Source organism: Polychytrium aggregatum (genome assembly GCF_025602895.1).
Source record: "Polychytrium aggregatum strain JEL109 chromosome Unknown BJ171scaffold_23, whole genome shotgun sequence".
Taxonomy (NCBI): Eukaryota; Fungi; Chytridiomycota; class Chytridiomycetes; order Polychytriales; genus Polychytrium; species Polychytrium aggregatum.
Window position 1 is genome coordinate 227,298 of NW_026516225.1, and position 18,552 is coordinate 245,849.

At 59.5% G+C, this 18,552-nt stretch overlaps 7 protein-coding genes across 7 annotated transcripts; 6 read left to right on the top strand and 1 right to left on the bottom strand.

The window, feature by feature from the left end:
- Positions 1 to 759: 759 nt before the first annotated feature.
- Positions 760 to 1,717, top strand: BJ171DRAFT_568756 (uncharacterized protein; the record flags this gene model as incomplete). Its single annotated transcript, XM_053113532.1, has 2 exons — positions 760 to 1,257; positions 1,414 to 1,717. Exons 1-2 carry the CDS (start codon positions 923 to 925, stop codon positions 1,715 to 1,717), a joined length of 639 nt encoding a protein of 212 aa, XP_052965715.1. The 5' UTR covers positions 760 to 922.
- Positions 1,718 to 1,912: 195 nt separating this feature from the next.
- On the bottom strand, positions 1,913 to 4,897 carry BJ171DRAFT_509150 (uncharacterized protein). Its single transcript, XM_053111349.1, has one exon. It carries the CDS (start codon positions 4,890 to 4,892, stop codon positions 2,259 to 2,261), a length of 2,634 nt encoding a protein of 877 aa, XP_052965716.1. The 5' UTR covers positions 4,893 to 4,897; the 3' UTR covers positions 1,913 to 2,258.
- A 161-nt stretch (positions 4,898 to 5,058) lies between these two features.
- On the top strand, positions 5,059 to 5,771 carry BJ171DRAFT_509152 (succinate dehydrogenase assembly factor 2, mitochondrial-like protein). Its single transcript, XM_053111350.1, has one exon. The coding sequence runs from the start codon at positions 5,131 to 5,133 to the stop codon at positions 5,641 to 5,643; it is 513 nt and encodes a 170-aa protein (XP_052965717.1). The 5' UTR covers positions 5,059 to 5,130; the 3' UTR covers positions 5,644 to 5,771.
- A 276-nt stretch (positions 5,772 to 6,047) lies between these two features.
- BJ171DRAFT_509153 (uncharacterized protein) lies at positions 6,048 to 7,926 on the top strand. Its single transcript, XM_053111351.1, has 4 exons — positions 6,048 to 6,202; positions 6,716 to 6,890; positions 7,413 to 7,502; positions 7,665 to 7,926. The coding sequence occupies exons 1-4, from the start codon at positions 6,135 to 6,137 to the stop codon at positions 7,716 to 7,718; spliced, it is 387 nt and encodes a 128-aa protein (XP_052965718.1). The 5' UTR covers positions 6,048 to 6,134; the 3' UTR covers positions 7,719 to 7,926.
- A 202-nt stretch (positions 7,927 to 8,128) lies between these two features.
- On the top strand, positions 8,129 to 11,124 carry BJ171DRAFT_509157 (Septin-type guanine nucleotide-binding (G) domain-containing protein). The gene is made up of 7 exons (XM_053111352.1): positions 8,129 to 8,453; positions 9,153 to 9,281; positions 9,421 to 9,502; positions 9,699 to 9,836; positions 9,950 to 10,172; positions 10,310 to 10,406; positions 10,508 to 11,124. The coding sequence occupies exons 1-7, from the start codon at positions 8,282 to 8,284 to the stop codon at positions 10,666 to 10,668; spliced, it is 1,002 nt and encodes a 333-aa protein (XP_052965719.1). The 5' UTR covers positions 8,129 to 8,281; the 3' UTR covers positions 10,669 to 11,124.
- Positions 11,125 to 11,693: 569 nt separating this feature from the next.
- Positions 11,694 to 13,771, top strand: BJ171DRAFT_568759 (RmlC-like cupin domain-containing protein; the record flags this gene model as incomplete). The annotated part of the gene is made up of 4 exons (XM_053113533.1): positions 11,694 to 12,506; positions 12,639 to 12,808; positions 12,945 to 13,225; positions 13,478 to 13,771. Exons 1-4 carry the CDS (start codon positions 12,166 to 12,168, stop codon positions 13,769 to 13,771), a joined length of 1,086 nt encoding a protein of 361 aa, XP_052965720.1. The 5' UTR covers positions 11,694 to 12,165.
- A 1,111-nt stretch (positions 13,772 to 14,882) lies between these two features.
- Positions 14,883 to 17,610, top strand: BJ171DRAFT_137949 (cyclin-like protein). The gene is made up of 7 exons (XM_053105692.1): positions 14,883 to 15,501; positions 15,782 to 15,801; positions 15,876 to 16,093; positions 16,208 to 16,340; positions 16,470 to 16,515; positions 16,729 to 16,886; positions 17,104 to 17,610. Exons 1-7 carry the CDS (start codon positions 15,047 to 15,049, stop codon positions 17,526 to 17,528), a joined length of 1,455 nt encoding a protein of 484 aa, XP_052965721.1. The 5' UTR covers positions 14,883 to 15,046; the 3' UTR covers positions 17,529 to 17,610.
- The last annotated feature ends 942 nt before the right edge of the window (positions 17,611 to 18,552 follow it).

Consider the following 18,552-nt stretch of genomic DNA (forward strand, 5'->3'; position numbering starts at 1 on the left):
CCCTCCCACTCTCTTTCGTTACCCTCGCCGCCGCCGTCCTCCATGTTGGTTAATTTTGCGCTCTCTTTGAACGAAAACAAGTATATCCAACCTTCACGCCCGAACAACAACCTCTGTATATCCTGCGCATATGTCCCTCGCCATCCTTTGGCTTCCCTGTTTGCCCGTTTCCGTGCATTCCGGCTCGTTCTCTGCCCACTTTTGGTCATTTGGCTCTCGCCTGTCCGTCGCCTGCAGCCAGCTCCCGTCGGCTGGCCCCAATGGCTCGTCCCGAGGTTGTGCAATATACCCAACTCTCCTCGTGAGATGCCGAAAGCATATGTACAGCATGTTCAGAGCGAACCAGGACAGCAGTGGCGGGATGGCCCCAAGCACCTGGTGAATCTGGATGCGTTGTTCGGCCATGGTGCGTATGTACTCGGAACCCAGAAACTGGAGACTGCCCGACCCAGAGTTTGAGTTTCCCCCAACCTTGGTTACACACGACCAAGTAGATCAAGTCAAGTCATCTCCCTGGGTGGCCGGCTATGGTCGGCGCATCCATACAACTCATATGTCGACAGAGTCGGTGTGTCCGTGCAGCCAGCCCGTCAATGGAGTCGGTCCAAGACTCGAATGTCTCAGCGGTCAACATCTCATCGGCCAAGTTCATTGCAACAGTGCGAGCACCAAGCGGCGTCACGCAGCCAAGCAGCTGATCAACACCTTTCAATCCACAGGTCGAAATGCCTTGTTTCAGTTGGGCCATTTGCTTGAGCCATTGGGATCACAACTGCGATTGAGCAATGACCGTGCTCGTCTTGCCCTTCCCTTTCCCTTCCTCACTTTCATCTTGGCTCGCCCATCAGCACTCCTCTCGCTCTGCAACCTCATCATCGCCTCCTGCACCGGGCACCACCAAACCACCTCATAACTCCGCCAAATGTCCCGGGCTCGCCTCCACGTCGATCGAAACGGCCTCCCCGAGGTCGACCATGACATCTATCCGGTCTGGAAGATGAAGGCCATCGGCCACTTCCTCCAAGAAAACCTCTACGACTACATCACCGGCACGATCCCCAAACCCGGCAAAGACAGCCCCGAGGAGCTCGCCCAGTTCAGACACGAAGACAACAGGGCCAAGGGAACCATCTTCATGTCCCTGCCGATCCGCCTCGCGATGCGCTACGAAAGCAACATCGCGGAGATAACCTCGGCCGAGCTCTGGGCTGCCGTCGTCGCCGATTTCGAGTACACCAGCACCATTAAGCTGATGAAGTCCCTCGAGAATGCGATGGAGATTCGACTCGAGGGCGACATGAGTGTCGACGACTACATCAGCCGCAAGGAACACGCCATCGCCATCGCCCGTTTCTCCGGAAACGAAATCACCGCCAAAGAAGAAATCTAACTCTATCTCAGCGGGCTCGGCAGACGGTTCGAGACGTTCATCATGGCCAAGAGCCAGAGGCCGGGTCTGACCGTGGACGAGGTCATTGGCGACCTGCGATGGTTTGGCTCGAGAATCGGCTCGCCACAAAAGATGCGCAAGTTCCGCTCAGAAACCAGCCAGGCCGAGGCCGCCGGCCAGAGCGCAGACTCGGCTTACGACAGACAAAAGTCGACCAGGCCTCAATGCGCCCGCTGTGGCCGAAAGAACCACGTTGTCTCCGAGTGCTTTGCAATCAGACACGTCTCCGGCCATGCCCTCGAAGATGCCGACTCGAAGGCTTACTGAGTCCAACACACCTGACTGGCTCGGGCGCCCAGGAGCACGGCGCGGAGTCGTCATTTCCTGGCGACTTTTGTGGGTGTGGATCGTTCCCGCGACGGCGGCAGCGGCGGGTTGCGGGCACACGCATGTACACATGTGTATTTCTTGGCGGCTCTTGGGAGGTCCCGCTCTGCACCGACAAGAAATAAATTGCCGTTCGCTTCGTTTCGTCGTTAGTCGCTTGAGCCGGCTCCGATCAATGCCGCGCTATCGCTTCGCATCGGGTGATTCGTCGTTGCCGATCCTTGGGCGTCGATGAGAAGCAGTCTATGAGCAGCACATCCATGGATGAGCACAATCGACCATCATGGGCGACGGTCGATGTGCACACTGCATCCATCGTCTTCTAGACTGCGGGCAACTTGGCGGTCTTCCTGGATAGTTCGGAGCAGCTATCGTCGTTGCCTGGATCTTGCGGGCACACTTGCCTCTGTATCAGCGCATACGGTCGACTAGCTTCGATTGCCGCCGCCCCATTCCCGGTTTGACTTGGTTTGGTATATTTTCATTGTCGCCATCGGATCTCCACGTTTGGTCTGTATGCGGTCACAGCGGCAGCGAGTTCTTGGACGACGAGATTGGGTTCGGTCTGGCCAGCGAGGACCATCATCGTGAGCCTGGGCATGTGTGGGAGACCGACCAGAGACCTCAAGCTGGCGCACGCCATGCTCAGGTCCAAGGTTTCAAGCGATTCCAAGACCCCAGGAAGCCCCTGAAAGTTTTGGACGGACGGGGGCAACCAAAGCTCCCTGAGCAAGGGCAGAGCCATGTGCTGCAAATCGGACAGCAAGTTGGGATTGGCGCACGATGCGGTTGCTCCTTGGAATCGGAGCAGCGTCAAGGCCGGAAGGGCTGGCGGGAGCCCTTGCAGACTTCCGAGCGATTTGTCGAGGATCAGTGTCTCCAGCCTCGGGGCATGTGGGAATCCTTTCAAACAAGCGAGTTCGGTGCATCCCGAGAGATCAAGCCTCTTTAGACACCCCATCACCGTCGGCAGGCCCTCGAGTGTGGTGAGTGTGCGCGCAGGAACAAGCAGCTCCAGGCGCGGCGCTTGTGGGAATCCACCGAGAGTCTTGAGGAGCAAGCAACTGGCTACGGAAAGCTCGACGACCGAGTCGAGCGACACCGATGCGATACTCAGGGCCTCGAGTCCTGGGGGGAGCTCAAGCCGCCGGACGCTGGGCAAGTTGGAGAGACCCTCGAGGGACTTTAGACGGCGACAGCGACTGACTCCAAGCGTCGTGAGGGACTCCAGGGTCCTTGGCATCCCCTGTAACGACCTCAGAGATTCCGGTAGAGTCAGATTGAGAAGCATTGGCATTGCAGGTACGTTTTTGAGATCCCGCAGTCTTATGCATACCGATAGACTCAGGCTCTTGATGGCCGGGAGCGTTGGGGGCATGCCTTCCAGGGTTTCGAGCGAAGGCGGAAGGTACAGCTCCTCCAGCTTGGGCGAGCATGGGAATCCCTCAAGCGAACGTAGTGCAGTGCAGGCCAACAGGTTCAGCCGAACCAGCGACTCCAGACGAGGTGCCATGGCGATCATGGTGCTGATGCATGACGGGAGAACAAGCGTCTCCAGTTTGGGCATTTCAGGCATTCCCGCCAGCGAACTGACCATGCAGTCCTGATCGAGACAAAGCAGCTGAAGCGAATCCGGGTATCCGTCGATTTGGGCCAGTGTGTCCATCGATCCATGGAGCCAAAGGCTGGTCAGGCGTAGCATTGGCGGGAGAGTTGCGAACACGTTCGACTGTCCGCTCATGAACAGATGCAGAGACTGGATTGACTCAAGCATGGTCGAGAGCGGCCCGAGACCCCCAGGAGGATACTGCACCCACAGCTCGGTCAGAGACGGCCAGGGTGTTGCCAGGGCTTCATCCGGTTCGGCAGACGGCTGCGACTGTTGATGGTGGTGGAGCCAGGCGCTCCAATCTGACATATCATCCAAGTACCGACCCGATCGTGGTAACCTGAGCACCTTCAGCTTGGGCATGGATACAAGGCCCAGGAGTGATTTCAGGCTGCTGCATTCCCACATGTCGAGCTCCTCGAGTGCATCCAGCTGCGTGAGCAATCCCTCCAGCGAAAGAACAGAGAACGGGAGTCGAAGCTTGTTCAAATAAGGAAGCGGATGCAATTCTGCCAGGGACGCAAGCCGGGTGCAGTGGCTCACATCGAGTGACCTCAGGCGGGCGAGGCAGCGTGGGAAGTGCTTGGAGCTGCCACATGTTGCTGACGATACAGGCTCAGTCTCGCCAGACACACGGCGCATTCCTGTGGGATCCTCGACTCGATCCGCCGCAGGCTCTCCATCGATCCGGAGGTGGGAAATGTGCTCGAGCTCTTCGGGCCAGCCGGAGAGAGACGAAAGGGAGCAGTTGACGAGGTGGAGCTCGTAGAAATCCGGATCGCCAAGGATGTCGAGTTCATGCGGCAGCAGCCGGACCCACTGCTCGCGGGTATGAAAGGGGTGCTCGTCAGGCCTGACGATGGCGTAGATCGCCCGCCTATCCCAGTTGCGAATGACGGCAGCGCAATCGGGGCAGTGGTGTCTGCGAATGATTTGTGCGCTATCGACGAGCCGAAATTGCTCTTGCGGGTCCAGCCACCGGACAGCCTCGAGCGTCTTGGGACCAGCGCAAGCGATACAGGGCATGTCCGATGCTTCGATAATCGGATTCAGGTAGTCCCAGACGGGCGGCACCATGTCGCTGTTGTGGTGGAGGATCCACCAAAGCGGAAGCTCCTTCTGGTAGGCCTCGAAGCTGCTGGGAAAGCCATTGTTGCGAGTGAGGAAGGAGCACAAGCCCTCCAGGACGGCCCTACGGTCGACGGGCTCGTCGAGGTCCTCGAAGAAGCTGTCGGTGAGGCCGAGTTGGTCATAGAGCCGGTCGATCCATGCATCGGCGGAAACGAGGGAGAGAATGTCTCTGTGCTGACGAGCAAGCTGAGGAAGCTTGACCAGGGTTGAGAGTCGGGCAGTGCGCAAGAAGGCGTCGTTGCAAATCAAGATGCAGATGAGATCGTAGCGAGCGAGGGATGAGCCTGCGCTTGGCTGAGGAGGGAGGGGCTGGGCCGCCGCCGCCATGGCAACTGCTTGGGGCTCCGTCCTCTGTGCATTGCTGTCGCTCGACATTGATGCAGGTCGGACGGCGGGTGTTTGGGACAAATCGATTGTCAACAAGCGATGTTTCTCTGCAAGCAGCGAGAGCGTGCCGAGAACGTACCGAGAGCGTGCCGAGAGCGCGGCGAGGAAATGGCTGCGGATTTTGCTTTCGTTGCTGCCATTATCGCCCTCAGACCACCATCCCGGCACATCACCCACATCGCATCAGTACGGCGCACTGTCGCATTCGCCGCACCGCATCTTCACAATGCTTCCGCGACTCACGGCGTGTCTGCGGAGAAGCCGCATGTCGGCTGTCTCTGTCCGATTCCTGACAACCCCCAAGCTGGTCTGGGAGCCCAAGGCCGAGTGGGAGCCCCAAGCACCCGACTGGAGCCGCAAGTGGCCCTCGCCCTCAGAGCAAGAAAGCGACGAGTTTGAAACGTTCCAGCCCGCAGAGCCGCTGCCGTTCCTGAACCGCAGCCCGGACGAGCCCACGGAGACCAAGCGGGCACGGCTCCTCTACCAGGTGCGCAAGCGCGGCATCCTAGAGAACGATCTGATCCTCGCGACCTTTGCCAAGACGCAACTCCCAAAAATGGACGCCGAGGCCCTGGCGCAATTCGACCACTTCTTGGAAGAAAACGACTGGGACATCTTCTACTGGGCCACGGGTGCCCGGCGTGCCCCCGAACGCATCAAGAAGCTGGTCTTTTGGGCTGATCTGGTCGAGCACGCCAAAAACAAAGACAAGCGGATCCTGAGGATGCCCGATCTCTGAGGGGGGTCGATCTCTGAGGGGTCGATCAATAATGCCCGATCTTTGATAATTCCCGATCTCTGATAATCGATCTTTGAGGCAGAGACAGCGGTTTTGGGCCGAATACAGCTGCGCGAATCGACATGGCACTGCTGATGCTCCGCTGTGGGTGAGCGCTGTTTGCGAGCAGGCCGTCTCGCAGCAGGCCAGCGCCCATGAACACGGCCAGCCGGCTTGATTGCATGGCCCTGCGCACACTGCATCGTCCAGATGGCCTCCGTCCCCAGCATCCGGCTGCGGGCCATGTCCGCTGAACCGGCTCGGCCGATCGGCAGCATCCGCCAGGAGCGTGCGCAGCATGGCCAGAAGGCTGCCCACGCCGGCTGTTTTCAGCAGGCCCCTGGCGGCTCCAGAGCAAACACCATCCTTTCCGACCTGGCCCAACCCCGGACCGCACACCGACAGCCGAAACAAAGCCCCGCTCGCTCTCCTCCCCTGCACACGCCTCTCCGATGATCAAGCCAAGAGTCATTTCGCAGCTACTTGCCCAGGCCAACACCGGGGGCGTGCACTCGACGCTGTAAGTCAGTTCTGGCTGCGAGTCTGGAATCGGGAGCCCCTCCCCCACGACCAGAGCATTATCCCGTCCGAGAGCCGAGCCAGCTTGCAGCGAGCCGGGCGAGGACTGAGCCGGACTGAACTGAACCGAACCGAGCCGACGTAGCCAGAGACAGGAGCGACGTGCGAGTGCAGTATCAAAACGCGGCGCATTGGCCCACGATGGCTGGATGAGGAGGAGCGGGATCGCCATTGTTGCCCCTGACAGGATACTCTGCTGGGAGCAGTCCAGAGTCTGTGTGGCGGGTTTGCTGCTTGAGAGACGATTGTACATCGATTCAGGACCGCCGTAATATCCATGTGTGCGAGCCGTTTGCTGACCAGAGTAAACTCGATCTTTTGCTCCTTCACACCGACATCGTCTCCTTCACTGGGACGATGGACAAAATGGCAAACGTACGGCCACCATATTCCCAACGCTCGCTCACCCACACAAACCCTCACCGGATCCGAATCATCCTGCGACACCAAACAGGCTTCTGAACTTGAACGGGTCTCTGCTGGCGTTTGCCGGTGGAGACGACCGGTTTGCCAAAATCATCGCCGCCGTCGTGACCAACATCTGGTCGACCTACCAAAAAAATACATGCGTGGAGGCTGAATCGGCCTCGGCGCCTGGGCAGCTCCAGACGCTGCTGCTAGAATGCGAGGTAATGACCGACGAAGCGACCCAAGATGATCGGAGATCGCTGCCTGGCCATTTTTCCTCTCGGTGCCGCCTGTCCGGCTCCTCTCTCCCTCCCTCTCACTCTGCCCTCGGGGGGCTGGCCTACCGGCAAGACGCGGATCACGAAGCGGGGGCAATCTGGATGTCGAGCGGCCTGGACATGAATCTGTGGCGTTGATTGTCGCCTTGCCACAGCCCTATTCGCCAGCCCACACGGCGGCGGCACCGGACCAATGCGATATGCGCAGCGGGCAAAGGGTTTCGTTGGATATTGGATGGATGCTCGATGATGGATGCTCGATGATGGATGCTGAACGATGGATACTGAACGATGGACATTCGGCAATGGACGATGGATGCTCGTGTGGCTGCAGAACAGATCCGCGGCTGGACAGAAATCCGCTGCGGCACGACGTGGGGCAACGAGCAACACAGATCCGGGGGAGTGGTATCGCTGGATGGGATGCTCACTGTCTTCTTTTTCGTGCCTGTGTCTCGCTATCAGGAAGGACGGGTGGCATTGACCCGAGTGGACAAGCTGCTACTCTGTCTGGTCGGCAGCAACGAGACCGAGTTTGGTATTCTCAGGATGAAGGTACGACTGGAAGGGGGGGCGCATCGGACGAGAGGAACGAGGAGAGAGCAGCCCATTAACGACGTCGCTAACTGGCGTGTGATATCTGTTGGATTGCGTCTCCACTGGATATGTCGTCCCCATCGCCCGCCATGGTGGTCCGTCCCATCGCCCGCCCGGCAGGCCAATGCTCTCCGGAGCCACATGGAAGAGCCGCTGAGCCAGATCGCGGTGTGAAACCGGGACGGCGCACACAGGCCCTAGCAAGCCCTAGCAAGCCCTTAGGGCTGTCGCGCCGCAGCACACAAGGGGGCGTGTGTGTGCTCGGGCCGCAAGCCGGCCGCGGCAGTGTGTCTGTGGGCAGCAGCAGGCGGCCGGCCTGTCCATAAATGGAACGACACACGCACAGACGCCCGTCTTGCAATACACGGTGTGACACAACGCCCTCGAATGGACAGGTTCGCGGGCGGATAGCGAGGCCGCGCGGCGAGGCGAGAGGCGGGCGAGGCCGCCGCTGAGTGGGCCGCTGCGGGGCGAGAGCACGGGCGAGAGCGTGGGCGAGGCCGATGGATGGCCGCGCGGCCTCGCCTGGGCTGGTCGAGAGCGCTTTCGGGGGCGGCCCAAGTGCGTTTCCGATTCGGCCCGCCGCTCTTTCCTCTCGCTTCTGCTTTTTCATCGGGTCCTGCCGCTCTCCTGTCCCCTCCAGCCGAGCCAGCTCCCCCTCACGGTCGACGAACGCCCAGCAAGTGCCTGCTGTCCCAACCGCCCCTCCTCTCCGTCTGCCGAATCTCTCGCCCGTCATGTCCGCTGCCTCCATCCAGTCCGCCTCGACCGTGCCCTCGCTGGCCCCCACCGTCAGCGAGGCTCCCAAGAAGGTCACCCTCACCGGCTATGTCGGCTTCGACTCGATCACCAACCAAATCGAAAAGAAGCTGCTCAAGCGTGGCTTCACCTTGAACATCATGGTTGTCGGTAACGATCGTTCCGGGGGCCCGTCCCATGCTGCTCTCGTCCCTGTTGCGCTGGCCACGACTTGGTGCTGTGTCAGGGCCGCTCTTGCTCCTCGGGCTTGCAATCTTTGGCTGGCTGGTGCTGTCGCCGGATGCAGGAGAGAGGCCGCCAAGCATGGAGCCGCCCCGCCGTGACTTTGACCGCGGTCCTGCAGCACCAGCGGTCCTCTTGATTGGCAGGCGCGGCGCACCGTGAGCAACTGGGCAACAGCGATCATCGCATCGCCAAGGCAATGCGGATCCGCTGCTGGCACACATTGGCATCGGTTTGTGTATTTTCTGTCAGCTTGGGCAGCGCCTTGGTCGCCAGCAGCCCGCCAGCAGCTCAAGCGATGAATGCCCCGTGTTTCCGGTGCGATCCAGGAGGCTCATGGTGCTGAGTTGCCATGGCCTGGGATGATGGGTTTGTCTGTCAAACCAATGCTAACCACGCTTCTTGCTTTCTCACCATCATCCCTGCCTTGATTTCGTCTCTCGCAACGTCTCCCTCAACATGCATCATCTGCCCTGCCAACTCACCCGACGACGCCTACGGATGCAATCACCAAAATCATTATTGTCGGAATTTGCTCCACTCCACAACGCATGCTGGGCAATCCATGTCCTCGACGATGGGCACCGCTGGCGGATGGCTAACACGCATCTGCACGCAACGTCGCAGGCCGCACTGGTCTTGGAAAGTCCACTCTGGTCAACACCCTGTTCGCCTCGCACCTCATTGACTCCAAAGCTACCAAGAAGCCCAGCGATCCTCAGCGCCAGACCACCGAGATCATGACCGTCAGCCACGGTACGCCTCTGGTTCCGGCCCGTCTGCAGACATGGGGGAGACGTATCCAATGACGATGCTCATTGCACATTGCTCATTGCTGATTGCTGATTGCTGATCGCTGGCCACTCACATGCGCATCGGTACTATTTGTCCACAGTCATCGAGGAGAACGGTGTCAAGCTGAAGCTCACCATCACCGACACCCCCGGCTACGGCGACCAGGTCAACAACGACAACTGGTGCGTGTCAAGTCCTACTGCGACTGCTCCCGCGGGTCCAAGTCGCAGCATCTCCCGCTGTCGTCGCCTTCGTCAGCATCGTTGCTCCTGGCTGTCGTGTTTGATTCTCGTCTCTGCAACCAGCAGCCAGCAGCTGGTGGTCGGGAGTCCAAACACTCATCTCTGTCTGTGCTGTCATACACGTTTCGATTCACAGCTGGGAGCCCATCATCAAGCACATCAAGGAGCAGTACTCTGCCTACCTCCGCAAGGAGCTCACCCCCAACCGCGACAAGCGCATCGCCGACACCCGCATCCACGCTGTCCTCTTCTTCATCGCCCCCAGCGGCCACGGGTAAGAATAGACTCGGCTTCCGCGTTTCTCGTCCTAAGCGATCCACCTGCCGGGGCGCTGCTGACCAGCACCACGTACTCTTTTTTCCCCGGCTTTTCATTTCTATGCTGCAGCCTCGCTCCCCTCGACATTATTGTCATGAAGAAGCTCTCTGAGATCTCGAACGTCATCCCCGTCATCGCCAAGTCCGACTCGCTCACCCCGGAGGAGCGCACTGCCTTCAAGAAGCGCATCAAGGAGGAGATTGACTTCCACGGCATCCGCGCCTACCCTTACATCGATGTCGACGATGACGAGCTGGATCGTTCCGAGAAGCAGCTTGTCCAGCAGATCCGCGTAAGTACCCGCTCAATGGCCACTTTTACGCTCTGTGGCTGTGCCTGGTGTCTATTGCATGACGCACCACGCTCGCAATTGTGATATCGGCTCGACACGGATGACTGATCAGTACACCACTCTCCCCTCTTGACCAGGACATTATCCCCTTTGCCATTGTTGGCTCTGAGCGCAACATTGTCGTCGAAGGCAAGGCTGTTCGTGGACGACGAACCCGCTGGGGCATGATCAACGGTATGTCGCCTGCGCACCGGCCTTGATCGGATCTGCAAGTAATCCACTAGGACGCGACTAACACTCTCCGCCCGCAACTCTTGTCCACCTCCCGTCTCCAGTCGAGAACGAGCAGCACTGCGACTTTGTCCACCTCCGCAACTTCCTTGCCCGCACCCACCTCCAGGACTTGATCGAGACCACCTCACAAATCCACTACGAGGCCTTCCGCACCAAGCAGCTCCTGGCGCTCAAGGAATCCACCATGTCTGCATCAAAGTAAGACGGGGCCATGAAACCCCGTCCGGCACAGCAATAAAAGCCAAGGCGACTCGCTCTTTTTTTCTCTCTCTCTCTCCTTCTTTCTTGCCGACCTCTCTCCCCCGCAAAACAACAATGGACATGTAGAAGTATTAGAGGGGATTTCTCAGCCTCCTGGCTCGTCCTTACCTTTTTTTTTGTTTGACTATTGCACTATCTTTTCTTCTATTGCCTTTCTTTACACTTCTCGACGCCCACCCTTTGCCACTCTATCCCTTCGTATTCCAACCTTGCCTGGCCTCCTCTGATCTCTCTGCGCAGTTGCCGTGCACCCCTTTCCTCTCACTTTTCCCTCGCCGTCTCGCTCCTTTGCCGTTGCCAGGCTGCTCGCTCTCTGCCGTGTGCTCGGTGACGGATAAAGGCTAATCCTTGGTGCGTTTTTTTGAACAATATATGGAATCCACATGCAGTCAGCGTGGACTCGGGTTGCCGAGTGTGTGCGAAGGGAAAGAACGAAGGGCTTCGCGGGCTGCCATCGTCGGGGCATGCAGAGATGCTTTCGCTTTTCATCCATCCGAATGTCCTCAGTTCCCCGCGACTGTAGTTCGCCGTGCTCGACTGGAGCCCTGTCGTCATCATCCGGAGTTCCCACCAGCCCCATTCGTCCCCGTCCATCAGGATCGCCTCCAACTTTGAGTCTGTCCCATGGCTATTGCGCTCCCCCCGCCCTGTTCTCTGCGCCCCGATTCCAGTGGATGTGGCTCCCAGCAACGCCAAACAACGGCGCATCTGATGCGATGTTGACTGGGCATGACCCCACACCCCCTCCACCAAACCACACGGGAACCATCGGCCATCCGCCTCCATGTTGGGAGAGCAGTCAAATCCGGCAAGCGTGGGATGTGGGGAGCACCGGCTGACACACGGTCGGCGATGGCGCCGCAGAAACAGTCGTCGTCGCCAAAGACGAGTGCTGAGAGTGCCGAGTGCTGCGAGTGCTGCTCGAGAGGTCGATGCCCTGCGCGAGCGGGTCGGGTCTGCTCGCATGCCGGGACTAGCGCCGTCGACACCGGTTGCACATCCAGCATAGCTCGCTCCGCTGTTGCTTGCCACCTCCTTCGTCTTGCATCTGCCCCCCGGCCACATGCTCTACCCCACAATTCCCTGTCCAGTCAGCGCCCTTGTCGACCCCACAGCCGGCTTGCCCGCCGTGTCCCGCACCGTCCGGCTTGCCGAGGGTTTGACGACGATTCCCCGGTCCGCCAACCAAAATAAATATCGCTTCGATCCGCTGCCGAAATTTCGCCCTCCATTGCCGGCATAGCCGCTTCCCCCCAGCATTCCGAATCCGCTCGCTCCAGCATTCCCAATCCGCTCTCTTCCCACGCTCCCTCCCCTCTCCTCACCGCGCTGAGTCTCCGTCGCGCACCATTCTGTTGATTCTCTGTTTCCGAGTGCTTTTGAGTCTCGTCACTGGCCCTCCGTCATCCCCTTCTCGCGTACACACATCCATCCGTCCATGTCCACCCTCTTTACCTGCAACCAGGCAGACTGTTCAAACTGCCGGGGACTGCCCTCCGCCGCAACTCCAGCTGGCCAGGCGGATCCCTATGCCAATCTTCCCGAGCCCCGTAGCCTCAAGGGCCTCGTCGAGATCCTGCACACTGAGCTCCAAATCGACAAGGAGTGCGTCGACCCGGAGCGCATCCGTCGCATCATGGAGAGCTACAAATCAAACCCGGACGACTGGACACAGTATGCGTTTCTGGACCGATCCAAGGCCTATACCCGCAACCTGATTGACGACGGCAACGGGCGCTTCAACCTCATGCTCCTGTGCTGGAGCGAGGGCCAGCGGAGGTAAATAATAGTGGCTTTGCTGATGGGGTGACTGTCGGCCTGACTCTTGGCTGCCCCTTGACTGGCTCTCGGCCCCAAACGCGCGGTACTTGGTCCACACGACTCAACCTCTATTGTTTCTCGGTGCTCCAGCGCCATCCACGACCATGCAGGGTCCCACTGTCTGATGAAAGTTATGGACGGCCAGATTGTCGAGACCCAGTTCGAGTGGCCCGAGGGCGACGTCGATGTCTCGTGCCCACACTCGATGCAGCTCAAGCAGAAGGCACTCTATTCCCGGGACCAGGTTGCATACATCCATGGTACGTCTGTCCTTGCTGCCTCGCTGTCGCAGCGTCGCAGTCTCCATGACTGGCTAAGCCGTTATGCTCCTCGCTGTGCTCATTCGCACGAGCCGCCCCCGCTTTGTCTCGAGACTAACCCGGCATCATTGTATAGACAAGATCGGGCTGCATCGGGTGTCCAACCCTTCCAACGACGCCCCCGCCATATCGCTGCACCTGTACTCTCCGCCCTACGACATGTGCAAGACCTTCTGCGAGGAGACTGGCCAATCCCGCGGCTCGGGTCGATGTCTCTTCTACTCCAAGGGCGGCAAGCGCTGCGACCGCGGGCTCATCGAGAGCCGTGCACTGCAAACCTCCTCGCCCCTACTGCCGCGGAGACCCGAGAGCCCGTGTGTTGTGGGGTCCGAGTCGGATAGGCCTGCCTCGCCGATGGTCGGTCGAGCTTGATACTTGATGTTGTGGTCTCGCCAATGGGCTAGGTGGTATTGGGCGTCGTTCATGAAGCGTTGTTCAGTATTCCGTATCCATGTTCAGTATTCCGTATCCATGCTCAGTATTCCATATACCATGCTCAGCTCGCCTTTCCGCTTTCTGGGCTGGGCGCCCTGCTCCCATCGAGCGCATGTGGGCGTCGGTTGTCTCCGGTGTGATCCAGCGGACCTTTGCGATGCGGGATGCGCCCAGCGACCGCCCTCGCTGTCGGCGCAGAGACAGCCGCTCTGCAATGCGAATCGCGGCTGCCACCCGCCGAGGAACAGCCGCATTGGCGGGGGCCCGCAACAGGCCAATGCGCCGGCCATTGCATGTCTCGGATGCGGATGCAAGATGCATGACAGCAACCACACTGGCAGCCTCCAGCGCCCAGGCCCTTCCCTGCCCCATGCCTCCCCACCGAAACATCGTGCTGCGCTGCTGATGCAAGCACCGGCGACCGCATGCCGGACCCACCCGCATCAGAAGACGCAAGACTCAGCGTGAGCCACAAGAGGCGCGCTTGGCGTGTGCTGTTCGGCCCTGATCGCCCTTTGTTGCTGCGTCGATACCCACATCGGCGCCATCGAGACGGGAGCGAGGAGGTCTCGACAGCGACGGGACCGGCTGATGCAGCACCATGCAGACTGGGACAGGCCGTTCTGGGGTGCTCGCGGCTGGAGACAGGCGAGAGGCAGAGCCTGCTTCTGCCACCTCGAGCACTGCTGTTGCAATAGCTGAGCCCCCCAGGACGAATATATACATCGCGAGTCAGGCGTGTCGCTGTGCATCTCGACAGAAGCGTGTTGCCGGCTGGAGTGGTGATTTCCTCGCTGCGGCCTCGCCGTGATCTCGCTTGATATGGCTCGATATGGCTTGATATCGCCTGGGCACGCTCCCGCTGCTCTCGCCCCCCCTCGCCCCGTCTCGCCCCGTCGCCGCGGCGCACACACACACACACACACACACACACACACACACACAGAGTTGGCTCTCGCTCCTTCGACTTCCCGCTCTTTCTCGGCCTGTTTTTGCTCTGCCAACGCTGTGCGGCTCCTTCGTCCTCCCTCCCACCTTTGACGCTTGGTTGCAAGGCCGGCGCAACTGCATAAGAGCGAGTGCAATTGCTTCGATCTATCCGCCTCGTTTTCCTCAAAGCGATAAGGATACCTGGAGCCACTTGCCTCCTCGCTCCCCCCTCTTTTGCCAGGTGCATCCTGTCCTGCAGGCCCTGCTCTTCCGTCGCTCGCCTGCTTGCTTGCTTGCTTGCCGGCTCGTCCTCGGCGTTTGCCCCCAATCCCTTCCAATCCGCTTGTCCTTTCTTTTGCCACTTGCTTGTCGAGGCCCTATCCTCACGGCCGCTTGCTCTTTTTTGTATTTTCTGTCTTTTATTTATTGTTGGCGGCATCTCCGTCCTTTTGCTTTGTTTCGATATTAGGGCTTGTCGGCTCATTCCAACTGCTTCTCCAGTCCGTCGCTGTGTACTTTTTGCTCGCTGACCACTCGCTGTCCAGCGCCGGCTCCTTTCCTTCCTGCAATTGGCTCCTCTGGTACTCTCCTTTTCCACCTTCCCCTGTCCAGGCCCGTTGAACTGCCGGGCTTTCCATTCCTGCCACTCCCACCCCGGACGGTCGCTCCCCCCATCGCTTTCCTGCCCATCCGCCACCTCTTCGGATCATCGACCCCCCCCTTCCTTCCCATTTCTAGACCTTTCCTCGGCCCCGTCTTCCATCGCCTGTCCTCCGTCTGACCTCCCAGCCGCCGTCTCCAACCCAGCCCACAATGTCCTATACTCGCACCGCACACTCCAACCACCCCCCGCATCCCGACACTCGCCCGCTGCGGCAACCTGCTCCGTCCTCGTCCTCGTCCTCGTCGTCCTCTCACTACCACTCAAACCCAGCCGCCTCTGGCCACCTGTCCCAGACTTCCAGGCGCTCTCTGCCGACCGCCTCTGCCACCAAACCCACCTCCACTGCCACCTCTGCATCATCCGTATCCTCATCCTCCCGACCGCCGTCGACCATGGCGACTGCAGCCACCTCCCACCATCCGTCCTCGCAGGCCCTGCGATCGGATCTTCCGCCCAAGGCCTGGAACCAGTGGACGTTTTCCGACGAGGAGCTGCACGATTCCCTAACAAATCTGACAACGTTTTCGATGAACGACCCCCGCTTCAAGACCGCCCTGTTCATCTCCGACATTGCCATGCAGTACTCAACATGGAAGGGCCCCATGTATGTATCTGCCAGAGCGCAACTGTCCCTCCTCTCTCATTCTCTCTTTCCGCAAAGTGTCCTCCTCCTCAGGATCGCTGTGCTGGAGGCAGCTGGCCGGCTGTGGAAACAGCGGCTGTCCGGGCGGTTGCGGCCGGTGTCGAAATGAGTCTGTTTCTGGACTCCCTCTGGCTTGTCCTGGACCTCAGCTTGCTAACGCACAGTATCGCACGGTATCGCACACGACACACGCCTCCATCAACGACACACCTTGAACCCATCTCGGGTATCCGCTCCACAGTCCCCGTGAAACCATCACAGGTAAGGGACTCACTCGCCTCCCTCTCGATATCTCGGCCAGATCATGCGCTGATCAATCCCCACCAATCCGCCAGTGGCCCGTGTTCTCGCCCACCGATTCTACTCCCGAGCCGGACTGAAAGATAGCAAGTGCATGGAGCTGGCGGCCGCATGCTTGCTGCTGGCCCTCAAGTCGGACGACCGATACTACCGCCGCTGCTCGACAAAGTCCTTTGTCCGATGCGTCGTCTATCTCTGCAGCAAGAATGACGTTAAAAAACAGTTCCGGTATGAGGAGCTGATGACGCCCCAGGTGAGTGCCATCCACACCCAAGCCCAGTCGCCATGGCCCGGGCGAGTGCTCGGGTGCAGTGACGATCAACAAGCCCTTGGCATCTGTCTTATGCCTTCCCGAAATCTCCACCAGGGCCTGGATCTGTACAACAAGTGGTTCGACTACATTCTGCAGTATGAGGAACTTGTCCTGCAAACGCTGTGTTTTGATCTCGAGGTCGATTCGGGCGAGCTGAAGCTGCACGAGATCCTCAATGCCATCCAAGGTAACGAGGCGGTGCATTCAGCATTCAGGGTGCTCAAGTTGCGGGGTCGGACCTGCAAACGGCGAGTGTCTGCAGCAACTACAGCACTAATGCATCTGTCTTGATCGGCCCTCCCTCCCCTCCCCACAGCCCCTGTTCCTTTACGTGAGGCCGCGATGCGCCACCTGCGTGATTCGTAAGTGGCCGATCCTGTGCACCGCCTCTTGGATCCGATCCAGATCCCCGGTCGGACATGCACAGCAGCGACACGTGGACCCGTCCTTGCTGGTGGCGGACAGACGGATGGACAGCAGATGGGCGGCCTGTGCTCGCTGCGGTCGGCTGTTGTGGCTGGCTATTGCGTTGCGGCGAACGCGGCACTCACAGGGCTGCGCCGTCTGCAATCTAGGTTCTATACCCCCATGTGCCTGCACTTTGACATTGCCACGATCGCGGCGACCTGTGTGATGCTGGCGCATTACACTGCCAGACAGCCCGATGGCAAGCTCTTTGAGTTCCCCAAGTATGCGTGGAGCAAACCCTTCGCCAAGCGAAAACACATGAGCAGTAGGTGTCAGGCGCCGAGGGAATGGATGGCGACACTGCCCTATGTCCGGGACCGCAGCCACGGCCCATCGACTGCGAGGCTGGCCCTGATGGGCTCAAGCGACGGCAACGACGGGATTTTGGTTCGGGGAAACTGGCGCCCTGTGACGGCGACTGTTGGCGAACACTGTTGCTGAACGGCGGTCTCTATCGACTCCCCTTATCCTACCTGGCACAGTGTGCCTGCGGTACTTTGACGGGTGGTTTGTGCAAAAATGCATGGTGCCCTTCCACGCAGCCAAGCCCAAGCGGCAGCCACAGCAAGCGCAACAGCCCAATACCCAGGCCCTTTCGCCTCCCAACACGGCCAACCCGTACTGCTTCCCGGCGACACCGCTGCTCCTAGTGCAGGCCACGTCTCCGATGCCTGCAGGTGCCCATCCCGACCATCCGACGGCCTCGGCGGGATCGTGTCTGACGCCCAATAGCCCGTCCTCGGCTCCGGCGGCCAAGCCAAACGAAACCAAGGCTGCCCTTCCTCTGGGCACTGGTGCCAAGCGGAAAGGCCACGACCAGGATGCCGACCCATCCAAGCGCCTCAGGGCCACGCCGACATCGAACGGCGGAAGCCAGGAGGTCGAGGAAGGCGAGCTTCTGGACTAAAGGCGGCTCGACCTGTGCCAGCCATGTCCGTCTCGACGCATCCGCCCCGATCTCCCTGTGACAGCTTAACGCCACACCTTCCGTCAGGGATCGGGGGGACTACCGTGGCCCTATCCGAGGCCATCGATGCCGGCCTGCAAGCCTCGGCGACGTGCTTCCGGCGATGCAACCTTGGACCCTTTGGGTGTATATCTGTTGGTGGACTCGCTTGCGACGTCTATTTGCACATCATGCCTGTGAGCATGCTTGTGCAAGAGACATGAGCAGCAACGAGCCACCGGCAGGTGAGTGCTTGCCCTGCTCGCTCCCAAGCCTGACCCTCCTCTGCGCCGCCATCAGCCCTGTACTTTTTCTTTCTTATTTTTGTTTATTCCAATCCTTTTTGATGCTCGTGCCCGTCGCACCCTCCCTCTATCGCCCCAATTGTCTCCCCTTCTTTGCTCCACCCCTCGCCTAGTTTTGATTGGGTTTCTCTTTTTCCACAAGAGACCGACCGATCGGACCACAAATGCCCCCCTCCGTGGCTGGCATCCGTCCTCCCTGGGGATCAGCATGGTCGCCGTTTCCATCACTTCGCCCATGCCTCCCGTCTCCCCAGTCCCCTCCCCCACGCAACTCTCGCTTGTGGATTTTGCATCATATGATCTATCTGTGAACTTATCTATTGGCAGCGAACATATTCCGTTTCGCCCCCTCCCCATGGGGAACGCTCGAGCGTCATTATAGCTCGGGACTACTCCCCCTTACTCCTCTCCCCTCCCCCAGACAGTTTCCTTTCTTTTTTTTTCTCTATTTCTTTCTCTTCTCGAGCCCCTTCCATCGCTCTAATGACAGCGTTTCTCGAATCGAAACGGGACAAATCAGCTCCTCTCCACCATCCCCCCCCCTTCTCAATACAGTACCTCCGGAATACCCGAAATACGCATCTATTGCCAGGGCGCTATTGTCTGGGAGATAGTCATAGAGTCGTCTCTGGCGTCCCGTGAGCCAGCGTGTGGCTTCGGCGTCTGAGTGACTTGGCCTC